Source organism: Coccinella septempunctata, chromosome 6 (assembly GCF_907165205.1).
Source record: "Coccinella septempunctata chromosome 6, icCocSept1.1, whole genome shotgun sequence".
Lineage (NCBI taxonomy): Eukaryota > Metazoa > Arthropoda > Insecta > Coleoptera > Coccinellidae > Coccinella > Coccinella septempunctata.
This window is the reverse complement of record NC_058194.1, coordinates 24,160,609-24,173,792: the sequence shown is the minus strand read 5'-3', so window position 1 is coordinate 24,173,792 and position 13,184 is coordinate 24,160,609. Positions and strand designations below refer to the sequence as shown.

The following is a 13,184-nucleotide window of genomic DNA, read 5'->3' as shown; positions in this document are numbered from 1 at the left end:
CGATTCATTAGCGAAAAAGAGAGCCAGAGCTAATAGAGCAATTTAACATTGGGGCAGACCCGGACTTGAAAATGAACGTCAAGAAAAATTTATAAAAAAGGTCATAATCTTTGTTTGAACTATGAAAATACGTGTGTTCATTTGATACCACTCGTATAAGTGTTTAAAATTTGTATCATCCCACTCTGGGGTCTTTATAAATGGTTCAATGATTGTTACATCGTAGTTGGCCTTGAATATAACGACTTCGTGTTATTAAATATTGAATAAAGGGATTGCATTGATCTTTTATGGTACCTACTAAAATTTATTAGCTTATTTTTGAATGATTCCATTTCGCTACATGCTACAGTATGTATCAAGCATCTTAAATTAATCTACAATACCCAATAAACATATAAATACATGTAATGGGGTGACAATTTTTTACAACTACAGAAAAACATCGTTGTTTTTATATAGGTATGATTTATTGAGATCTATGTGCTTTGCTTTGTTAGGTATAGTATTGGAAGGCTTTTATTATTGGACGGCTGTTGTAGTCCTTAAATATCACATTTGAATTTGGAGTTGAATGACCTATATTTTAATGGTATTGATATCTAAACCTGACGGTGTTTTGGTAAACTGGATTAGAATAACATTACTACGTGTATCATAAGCATCGATTTTGCTCAAAATAAATCTGTACCAAAAATGAAACAGTTCTCATTAAAACTAAATTAGAGATGTTTTTGTGGAGAAGGGAATGAATATCTTCATGGTGAAGAAATTCATTTTTATCACTGAGATGACTATTCAAAGAATGTAATGAGAACATAAAATACTATGAACTAATAAATCATATATTCAATATTTTGTTTCACACATTGAAAATCGAAATGTGTCATATGCTCAAACTACAATAATAATCATAAATTCAAACCATCATTTTGATCAACAACATATAAATCACGAGGCATCAAAATTCTAGGTGCATCAAAGCAATAAATATTCAATTTGTGATAAATGTTTCGTATGAAATTGTTTTAATCTATCCGTTATCGATATTCAATTTTTCTAACAGCTTTCGGTTAACCTGATTCTATCTGATATATTGCTGTCGCACCTACATGGTATTTATACCAGGAATCTACACTGATAAATAATGTACAATTTATTATGTTATAATGTTATCGTTTTTCGGTTAGTTTTACCGCCTCCTGGACCCTAAACTGGGATTAATCCATAATAACCATATTTTTCTATTCACTTTTCCATTCATTCCGCAAAATCCGCAATAAAAAGTTCGAATCTTAACAATGACATTATCAATTAAAAAAAATATTTTTACCTGTACTGAAGTACCCCTCAGAAGCTCCGTAAGCTTGTGCGAGTTCGGAGAATCAGTTGTGTTCTAACTGACCCACTGAAACCTACTTTTAGAAGTACTAGAAACGTATCATCACATAAACATAGCTTTAACATATTACCTACACACATATAATATGCATTTATACGTCTACAAAGAAAGAAATAAGATAATAGAATTGAAATAAAATAAAAATGAGCTCTAATAAAAAAATTAGATGAACAATGAATGAAATAAAACCATAAATCTTATCCAATCCTTTCGCACCTCTGCACGCCATCTTTTGAATGGATATTTTTAATGAAAGCACACCAAACCACAAGATCATTTTAACAAGGCTATATATCTTGAAAACAGCAGAAAAAAGTTTGAAAATATTCCGGGAAGCGTAAACATGATATTCAATTGCTTGAATGATTCGAGGAAGATAAATACGGACTAACTAAACATTTTGCAGACGCAGATTTTCATATTCTTCTAATTTTTTTTAGTTTCCGAAGATTTCCACTCGCTATTAGATTAATTTTCAGAGAAGGCGTTGTAGCATTCGGATGTTGAGTCAATTATGTTTCTGCTTAATTTAGTTTCAGTCGCTCCAGGTGCAGACTCTGAGTTTTCGAAATATTTTTCGTCGAGATTAAGCAAGATAACGATTCAAAAGGAAGAAGCCGCTAATATAGTTACCTCCGAATCGGAATTTCTGCTCTGACCTTATCCCAATATTACCGCTCCAAGAATCGCATCTGTTTTACGTGGTTATGATGTGAACCATTCGAAATTTGATTTTCGTTATTTGATTCTCCATAAGGATTCCCAATTATAGCTGATAGATGAAAGTTGTTATTGAAACAACTGTTTCTCGCGAATGAATATTTATTAGAGTGTGCTTTTATGGGTATATTTCAGCGGAATAGAATTGGTTTCTCGTCCTTTTGGAACATCAGCAAGTAATGTGGTTTATTGACTCTATCAGCCTGCGGAATTTACTACCTCATTGAGTTTAGGTTGATATTCATCACCAAAAATTCATGTTGTTGGATTTATAGCATTGTTAGATCTCCCAGCGTTAATAACAGTTGTTGATAAATATATTATGTTGTATCTACACAAGGTCAAAAATTACCCACTATTTTGTATAGATTGAACATATTCTATACTCCATTCACATTTATTTTAGCAGTCGGTTGGCCATGAAATAATTTTCTCAGGTTTTTGTAACTAGAACGGAAAAAGGTTGTCACTCATGAAATGTCGTTAATGTCATAACGCCGTTGCCTCAACTAATATCAATTTTTTAATACGAAAATGCTGAAAGTGACAGGGTTTCAGGAAGTGCTATTTAAAATTCAGGTGCTCTCATTCAAATAGTTATACCCTGATATTCTAAAATCCACAATACGTCAGACGGTAGCTAACGTATTCAATGTTTCACCTGAATCTAAACGACTTATATTTCAGCTGAATATTTCCACAATCAGAAAGATAGTGAATGAAGAGGATGACAAAAAATTTCCTTCTATTGGGAGACCCAAAAAAGTGGAAGCATTTGAGAATTTTATGTTTGAGTGAATTAATGCGAAAAGTTCACTACAGGATTTTCGATTAATGTCATCGTCGAATAAATTCCCGAAAATTGATTTTTCTATTTTTCATTCGACTTATCCTATACATTGTAAATGTCTTAAGGTACCAATAAATACCTAATTATTATTATTGTATCAATGTATTAAGATGAACAGCGACAAATACGCCTCAGTTGTCCTGTTAATTGTTTATTCATGTGCATTTTTTGTTCAAAGGTGAAGTTCATCTTGACTTGAAACTTTCTTTTACTTATTAATGCATGATGATTTTTGTTGAAGAATTCAACATTCTTGTAATTATCTGTTAATTCCTCCGGGATATACCCCTTCCCAACCACTGCATCAAATGCATTTCATCTTCGTGTTAATATTTTTGAAATCTACAACTGATATGTGACGTATTAAAACTTTAGCCAAAGAAGATAACGAACATTAACTATCCTCAAGCTAGCGCATATTATGATATTAAACTGATCTCTTGTATTTTCCATGCAAATAACTAGATTTGATAGGCCTTCAATCAGTTTGTATAAACTTCAATTATGTTCGTCACATATTTTCCGAAGAGATTCGACATTGTGATAAAATACGTAATAACACAAACTTTTACGTAGAACGGGCAACATGGCGTTGATTTAATTCCCAAAAATGTTTTGACAAGCGTCATAACCCCACATTTTCGTACTATACAGAGTGAAATGTGTCAAATGTTCATGGCCAACCGAGTGCTAAAATAAAAGTGAATGGAGTATAGAAATATATTTTTTGCTTTTGTCCTATTTGCATCCGTAGAATCAATCAAAAACTATTGATTATCCAAATAACCTTCAACAAGTGCAGAATTATGTAATGTCGAAAGATATCTTTTCCTAAGATCAAATTGAGAAGGGATAATATGTCTGGTTGTTGAGTAGGGTTAGATATTGGTCTGGTAAACAAGTGAAATGCGAGGAGAAATTTCCAAAGGGATTCCTCAACCATTTCAGATTTAATTTGAATTCGATTGATGGAAATATGGGTATGGCAACCTTGACACAGCAAAAAGTTTATGAATATGAGGATGCTCCACAAAATACTGGAATCTGAAATGTCGAATAATATTTTTGGGGATGAGTTTTAGAATGAATTTTGTCATTAATAAAAGATTCGATTTTTTCTCACATTGACAACACATCATTAATAAATGGAAACTTTTTTTAGCTGCTTATTTCAACGTTAACGATTCATAATCTTTTCAATGGAAATTGACAATATATAGGGTATCAAATTGGGATTGAATATTTGAATAAGATGGTTTTTGTGGCCCTTAAGTGTTGATTAGAAGCAACTATCATTACTTTTAATAATGTTTTCAATAAATAATAGATTTTCATGCAAAAGGGAAAGATGAACGAAAAATAGTTAGTCAAGATATATTTCTGAAAAGTCTATTGAAATTATCATTTGAATCAAAATATATTCAACCAATCGTTATACTTTCTACATTTCTTCCTTGCTTCATCTCCTTCAACCTGTTTTCTATATCCCTCATTTTACCTTGTAATCTGGCAGCGAAGCAGTTCATATCGGAGTAAAAAATCGAAACAGTCTTGTTATTTTCCTCGGCCCAATTCTTGATTGTGTTCAAGCAATCACACTCGAACGGATTAGCATCAATATCATTAATTTCCGCTTTTAGTATAGAGTCCTCGTCTACAATACATGTCAATTTGTTGCTGCTCAGTCTCAACTCATGCACAGTTACTCCTTTCAAGAAATTGTGAGGTATTTCCTCTAGAAGATTGTTGTCGAGCCAGAGGTTGTTCAGTTTTTCTAATCCTCTGAATGCGTTCGGATCTATTTTCTTGATTTTGTTGTAACTGAATATCAAATTCAAGGTCAGGGGTATTTTTCCGAAATTTTTGGGCCCCGCCATATTGGAAAAAGCGTCTGCTGGTAGTTCTTCGATTAGGTTGTGTTGGAAGGATACTCGAGTAAGGAGCGGAGTACCTTGGAACCAGTTCCTATTCCATTTGCCGATTTTATTGAATGACAATCTCACGTTTAATAAATTGGGCATATTGTCGAAAGCCTTATCTTCAATAACAGAAATTTCGTTTTGACTCAGGTCAAGGTCACTCAGAGGAAGATGATTAAATATTCCCTCCTTGATGGTTTTGAGTTGGTTTTTCTTCAGTTTGATCAAACGTATAAGAGACAGATTTTTGAAGGTCCCTGGTTCGATTTCTTGTATGTTGTTTTCTTCCAGTATCAACTCGTCAAGGTCGTCGATGTCACTGATGCTGTTCTCGTACAAGATTGGTACATCTTGACCTCTGATTTCAACCGCATCGAATACGACTTTCGGTAGTTCAGTCTTGAGAGAATTGGAAGAAAGAATCAACTTTTCGAACTTATGTGTGAACGCACTGTAGCCGTGAATTGTCACATTTTTGAATGTTATCTTTTCTGCATTCAAAGGAAAGAATAGCACGAATAATGGCACTAACTTCAGGACGAACATTTTTGATATCTTGCACTGAGATGGTTACCGTTGTTTATATAAAAATTTGTTCGATATTTTCCTGGTAGTCATTATTCACTTAGACGTAAATACCCGCTGATAACCTCATATTTTCTTAATAATAACTGATTCGGCGAATTGAAGTGAGCGACTGAGTGTTATTTCTTCCTTTTCGTTATCTGACCACTATTCGTCTTATTATTTGAAGGAACAATGTTTCGAGAAATCACATCGATAATAATTCATCTTGAATCATTTTTGTTTCTATTGAATTAACTGATAAGCGTTATAAGCATCATTATTATCTTTTGCAGTGAAGCCTATGTCATTACGGAAACCGATATTATCGGATTATTCTTAATGTTCTTATTTGTGTCTTATTTTTCTGGTGAATTCCCTTTGGTTTTGGAAAAAATTAAGATATGTCCTCTACTTGTGCGAAAATTTAATTCAACAACTGTTTTTGATGAAAAACTGTCGACAAAATTTAAATGAATTCGAGGTTTAGCGAATTCCCTTTTTCCTCTCTCAGTTACGTTACAAATTGGGTCAATTTAAAAGTGAACATGATCGTCGACTCATCAAACTTTCCTCTTATTTCAGCATTCCGTAAAGCCATTAATCGGTGTCTTTTTGGACATGAGTAACTATAGGAACGTATGTGGAGTTGACCCTTACCTAATATGCTCTTTAAATCCAGAAGTCTGAGCCAAACGCAGATGCTTAAAAATAACAATCTGATAGGACCCTTAATCTCAAAATATAGGACACAGTGAATTGGAATTTCCACATATGCAGGATGTCAAAGAGATATGAAGGCAAATCGTTCCTTCTCGGTGAAATGTGGATAAAGTGTATTGTTGTTTGTAGCCTCTTTATCATTGACCGTGATATTGAGGAGTTCTTGGATATCAAAAATTATGTACTCTTTGATACATCGACAGTGATATTTCACTTTATTGCAATGACACTGAAACATCTTAATGGTACCATTACCCAGAACAAGTCTCATAATATACTAGAACTATACTGATATGAAATTGTAAAATATGAAATAAGATTGTATCCTTTGAAATGCTCTGGAATTTTCTGTACCAACAAGTTAACTTGGATCTTTTGATATTTATAATGTTAGAAAAACTGTTGAGATTTATGGGGAAATATGAGAAAATCAAATATAGCTACCGTACTTCAGAGATAGATAGACAAACATTTCTTTTTCCAGTTCTCAAAAAGGTATGATCTTGCAGATAAGAAATTGATTTGAGTGAAACCCACACCTGTGGTACTTTTAAATTTCACCTCATCAATTTGACGACATGGAAAGTGAGAATTGATTCTCTCCTACCTCAAGAAAGAAAAAAAAACACAACAATGGGCTGATTTGGGCCAGATATCAGTCAAAATAGCTATAACTGGGGTATAGCCCAAATAATGTCTCCTTTTAGTTTGATCCCTAGTGATCTAACTATCTCTGTTACTCAAAAAATCCGAAGCCTAATATATATCAATGACAGCAAATCGAATTTCATATAATATGTGATTTTTTTCTTCATTATTCATTATTATTTAACACAAAATTTGAATAGCTGACAGGTTACAGTCCTGATAGATTCATAGACGTTGTTTTCGATTAATCCTGGAAAAACATGAAGAATCAACAGGTTTATTTGTCCTGTGGTCATTCTGTTTCTTTCATTTCCTGAAATTCTGCACCGCGTATTTCATTTCACGTCACTTTTTATACAGAATTGTATGCTGTTGCTAGGATTCCATTACATATTGTGGTGTTGTATCTCGAACAAATCGATATAGGTACATGATGAATTTTGCTTGGAGTAGAAAATTTTAGGGAAATATTTTTATAACCATGTTTTTATCAACTTACTCTATTTTCTGCCTTATCTTAGCTTAACCGAAGCAGTTGGCCAATTTCAAACTCAAGGTGTATCCTTCTAAACTGATTTAATTCCGCTATTTCAATAGACATTTGTTTTGTTCGAATTATGTATCTGAGGTTTTCATAGGAATAATCAATTCTCATTTTCTTATTACTTTATTTTTCTGAAACTATTGTGTATTTTTTTGGATATTTCACAACGAAGTCAATGAAACGATTCGATATTTTTTGCAGAGCTACAGTCAGAGTCCATCTTTCAAATTTAATATGTCTCCAGAATGAATGCGTACACTGAAATATTGTTGAATTCATCTCTAATGAGTAACTTCAATATTTCTGCACCATATATGCACTAAAATGAGTCTAAGCAGAAAATTAATTCATGCACATACCATGTTGGATGCAATTTCATCCGCTGTAATTACAACCCACATAATGTATGCTGGGTATTCAGCTTATGTTTCCAGCTGAAGAACCTTTCCGTTCAGTCTGGATCACCGAAAATTCTCATCATATGAGAAATTTTATATTACTGTATTCTAACATCAGTGACCATATTTTTGGATGAAGACACGAAGAAGTCAAAATTATCGACAGTGTTTTCTCAATCAGTAATTTATCACAGTTTCGATTTTAATGGTTTTTTTTGTATTTTGAATTTTCAGAAATAAAAATTCTATGACGAAAAAATTTAAAAAGTAGAGATCACAAGATGGCGAATGCGCAAGGATTTATTTCAGGAGACGCCTAACGTTGCATCTTAATGGATTTATGATTGAAATATTGTGGCATTACATTGGAATAGACCTTTTCAGTGGCTTATTATCTGAAATATTCAGCCAAAAAAGGAAATTGATACCAAAAATATGAGAATAATGAGTTCATATAGAACATTCGTTCAGAGCCATCCTGAAATGTAGGCTGAATATCGTATGAAAGCCGATATCAATTCGAAAATACATACATTGAATTGCAAATACTGTGATTATACCATTGAACAACATGTGCTTCCATCCAGAACGATGCTCCCTCATGAATTCGTTATATCCACCCTAAAATGGCTCTATAAACTTTGTTCCTTGGGACCAATGATGAAAAAGTCAGTTGGTGTATCACAATTCATGAATATGTGGTGGAATGAACATATATTCCCATATCATTAAAATGGTTATGACGTTTTATATTGAGCTGAAGATTCAATTATATGTAAAGCACATTAAACTTCCTCATATAAATCACGTAAGTATTGAACTATCAGTTTCATCTGAAAACTATTAAGCTTAAATTGTGAAATGGACTGTGCAGCATTATTTATATTTATGGAAAGTAGCCAAAAAGGGTTATTTTCTCAGTCATCCTCTCAGAATCATCCAGATTTTGTGACAATTTTTTACGATAAAAGTTGTATTAAGTGCAGAAAGTCAAGAATACATTAGAACCACTTTTGATTGTAAGATGTAAAGGACCTTCGTAGTATGAGTAGTGAAACCCACTACAATCTTCGAGAAATAAACTTGGAGTAGTTCATAAGATTTCCTCCTCGTGGAAAATAAAAACTTCCCAGCGAGCACAAACATCCCTGGGATGTTTTGGGATGTTTCGAAAATGTTGGCATGAGGATGTTTCTTTGAAACGTAATATGCACTTCCCAAAGAGGTCTCCAAAGGCTATTGAAAATCTTTATTTGTTCTGATCTGTGCCATCTGTGGCATTTATTCGTCTACCTACTGAGAGGTACTGTCGTGTTGAAAATAATGTAAACGTGTGGATATCTTCTCTTGGCGTCGCATTTTGCCGCCATTTCCACTTTCTTCGTAGTTTGGACTGTGGACTGTTCGGAGTTGAAAGTTGATTGGTGATTTGTATAATATTAACTACTTCTGTGTTGGTTTTGATTGTGAATTTAGGATCGATCTCTTCATAGTAACCAAATACAATTAATAAGTAAGTATTACATGAATTTAATGTATAGTATAAACATACATATAACCTCAAAAGAATCCACGCTGCGTGGTTAATATTATTTGTGTATTTGGGACTAGGTATAAGGGATCATTGTATTTTGGTTGGAATAATCGAATGGTATATGGAAGGTTATTATAATTATTCAAAAAATAACTTTATAAAGTTTAAAGCCATATCATCGAGGATTTCAACATATTTCGATAATCTATCTCTGCCGTTGATAATTCCCAGAATATTTTGTAAGATTACTCTTCCGACGATGATAATAATCATTCATCACTTGTGAATCACAAAATAATTCAAATTGTCCCAGAAAAGTTCTTGTTTTTGAAAACTCCTTTAAATTGTTGTATTGTATCTTTAAATACCAGTACAAATATTTAAATAAATAAAATCGTTTCGCAAATCAACCTGGTCAGGAGCTATACAACCAGATACTTTCATGCAGCTATTTTCTCTGTTATTTTAATTGGAAAAAATTATCTTAACCTTCATATATTTTGTGAATTAATTGTTTGAATTGTTTTTATTTTGTAGATGTGATCCATAAAAAATTCCAAATCACTAGGAAAGTATTCGAACTCTATGTCAAAGATTGGTTAAGGCATATTAGGCAGAGGAGCAGGGACGATAAAATGAAAGGAAAATAAATTTTTCATAAATTTTTTTTCATTTTCCCTTTCGGTACATCTAAAATCATAATCAGTTTGTTTTCTATTATTTCTGTTTTTTTTTATGTTGAATGTGATATTTCTTTTTGGTTATTTATGTTTGTTTTATTGAATGTGACATATTTTTTTGTTTATTCTCCCTTTCTGTAGTATAATATTTATCGATTGTTTTTTGTTGTTCAATTCTTTATGTGAAATGTGATTTATTTTCCTTTTGTACTTGTTGAAGTATCATTAAAATATTTTTATTCTTATATAGTATTCTGTATTTCATTTAAAAACTTTGTAGTTCATTTAAAATTGAATGTGGTATCCTCAAACATTCAAATGAAAGAAAAAAGGCCTCACAAAAGAATTTCGTATAAAGTCTTACAAACAGCGATTTCGTGTGCGCAAAGCGCTTTAGAAATGTTCTATTGTGTACATGAAAAGGCTATCAAAAAAAGTTCTGAGTAGTTCTTTTTGTTACATCCCAGGAACATCCATATAATAGCCGCCTGCGGCGGACATTGGCTGTTCTATAAAAGTTCTATTCATGTATAAACAGAACATCGCAGTGGATGTTCAATGTCTCGAAATCTCTTACTTTTAACATCTCTGAGATGTTTTTGTGCTCGCTGGGTTGTTTCCCAAGATTCGTCAGAAAAAAACACGAGAGGCAACAGTCAATCTAGAGTTAGCTTGTATTATCTCCAGAACTCGAAGTTTCTTTATGAACCAGAAAAGCCGATTCTTGCAAACTTGTCGAATCATTTCAGATCAATCCAAGCCTCCCCTGCGGCAGCTGAAATGGAATCAATCATCCAATTGCCTTTCCCTCAATCTTAGAATGTTCAGAATAACCTGCGAACTGAAAACACTTAAAATGCTTTGCGAGCTTTGGGAAATTCACCAGTCCCAATATATGATCGTTTCGAACTGTTATGTATGCAATAATTATTTTCATTTAGGTCATTTGGAGAAGCACTGAAGCATCTGCTAGAATCTGGGGTACATAGAAATGAAATTTTCTGGGTTTGCTTTCAGGAAATTTAAGGTATTCACCTGACGTTTTGGCTTCTTCATTTCAATTTTGATAGGAAGGTTAGGTTAGGTTAGGTTAGGTTAGGTTAGGTTAGGTAAGGTTCAACTGGTCCCCAACTTTCATGTCTTAGCATATGAAATCTCTTCCGAAAATATCACCAGCAGTTCATAAAATCAGAGGTGATATAATCATTATCAATAAAATTTGAGACGTCTATTTGAGAGTATACTGAAGACAAATTGATGTTCAAAAAATTTGCTTTCTTATGAAATCGAAATTTCTAAGACACCTTCAATGTTGTGCTGCAAGCCTCACGAAAGGTCTTGAATTCTAATCGTGAAATACGTGATACTCGCTAATGAGGTTAATGGTGATGAATTTATTGCTTTCCCTTCCCACGTTTCTCAAAGGATAGAACCCTTTATACTGATACAGAACCGATAAATTATATTACCTGTAATCAGGATGTTTACGAATCTCTTCACTCGCTGTCTTCATAAGTTCTTATCCCGTGGGAGTCATTGAGTCATCGTCATAAAAATAAGATGAGTGTATACAGAATGAATATACATTTCACCTCACGTTTTGTTATTGTACGTTGACGTCAATATTCATTATTCCTCGCAGAAAATAAACTGAACTCGGTATAATTGTTGGATCTTCAGTTTTATGGGAAACAATTTCAGGATAGTCTGCCCATACCAGCTTTCTAATTGAACTTTACTTTTTCTTATCTCCGTCTTGATATAAGAGTAATGCGGGCATTTTCTCGTGAAGGAGACTCTACTCATGGTGGTGATTTTTCTGACTTCAAACTGAATGAAAAGAAATGGTTTTTCTTTTGGCCTACAATGTGGGAGACCATTAGGAATAACCGAAGTCACTGAAGCAATTTATTCTAATTTTAAGTAAAAAACTTCCAATAAATCTATAGACTATGGAAATCAATGGGAGGATCAATAACTGACGTACAGGGTGGGCTTTGCAAACTTGCCACTGGCATATTTCCGAATGTATGGGGGGTATGACAGACGTTCAAAGATGTTTCAGTAGTGGTAGCTAAAGGCAATCATCCCTGCCAACCCCATGAGTACTGGCTACCCCAACACAATGAATTCAAATAGTAATCTCCTACACAATTTAAAAGCTTGTTTTCCTCTTGACCTCTACTGTTGAAATATTTGTAAGAGTCAAAGACTCACCCTGTATATGGGGTTATTTCAATAAAAATTCAAATGGAAGATTAATCATTAAATCCTTTGTTTATTAAAATAAACTATGAACATAAACCATTGATCAGACATAACTGTTAATAGAAAAATGGATGAGGTAAGTGTCTAATGGGAAATTATTGTTGAATTCATTTGTAGTATTGATTTCCAATTTTACGAATATTAATAATATTTTCCTCAGCCTATCATTTTATCATTGTAAAGTGTTCTTTGGTAACATTGAAATGATCACAAGCAGGATGTTGCCGCCAAAATTTTTGAATTTTTTCTCAGAAACCAGAAAACTGACAAAAATAAAATAAATTCAGTTCATTATACGAAGAAGCATACAAAAAAATTCAGATTATAGTTGAAGGGATGTTCTTTCCCTTTCTTATTTCAATACACTCGGCATGCAGTATGAAAAATAAACAACATTCATTCTACTTGAATAGTTTCTCTTCTCCGAGAACTCAGCAGTACATTTCGGGATGTATGAGACTTCAAATGTTTTTTGGGACATCCACTGTCACACGTCCCTCTCACGAAACAATGTATTGTTCTGATCACAATGAAAGTGTACCATTGTCTAGCTGGGTTTTTCTTCATTCCTTGAGTGTATTTCCGGAATAAAACTCCATTCAGCGAGAAAATGCGGAAGGTGAATGAAAGATGACATGGTCTTCGACGGGGAACCTTTAAAAGCTTTCGTTGGATTACGTTTTCACACCGGTATCGTTTTACGTTGTATTGATTTTCGCCGGTGAAAAATGTGAACCGTTAGATGGGAAAAGCAATAGATAATTGATAATGGCGAACGTGAACTGGGCATGAAGGGTTGATCTCGGCCCAACGACGAACAACATTAAATGTTCCTCGTAGATTTAAGCGCACGGAACTGCCTCCTGTCAACGGAAGCAGGATCGTAACGGGTAAATCGGCTTCATAATGTGGAAATGATGACTTGGTTGGTCCT

The 13,184-nt window shown here is 33.4% G+C and overlaps 2 protein-coding genes across 2 annotated transcripts in view; one reads left to right on the top strand and one right to left on the bottom strand.

Annotated features, from left to right (window-relative positions):
• LOC123315344 (tyrosine-protein phosphatase non-receptor type 13-like) overlaps positions 1 to 13,184 on the top strand; it is a 107,102-nt gene that overhangs the window by 20,581 nt on the left and 73,337 nt on the right. The window lies entirely within an intron of this gene.
• LOC123315346 (phospholipase A2 inhibitor-like) lies at positions 4,350 to 5,590 on the bottom strand. The gene has a single exon (XM_044901011.1). It carries the CDS (start codon positions 5,435 to 5,437, stop codon positions 4,394 to 4,396), a length of 1,044 nt encoding a protein of 347 aa, XP_044756946.1. The 5' UTR covers positions 5,438 to 5,590; the 3' UTR covers positions 4,350 to 4,393.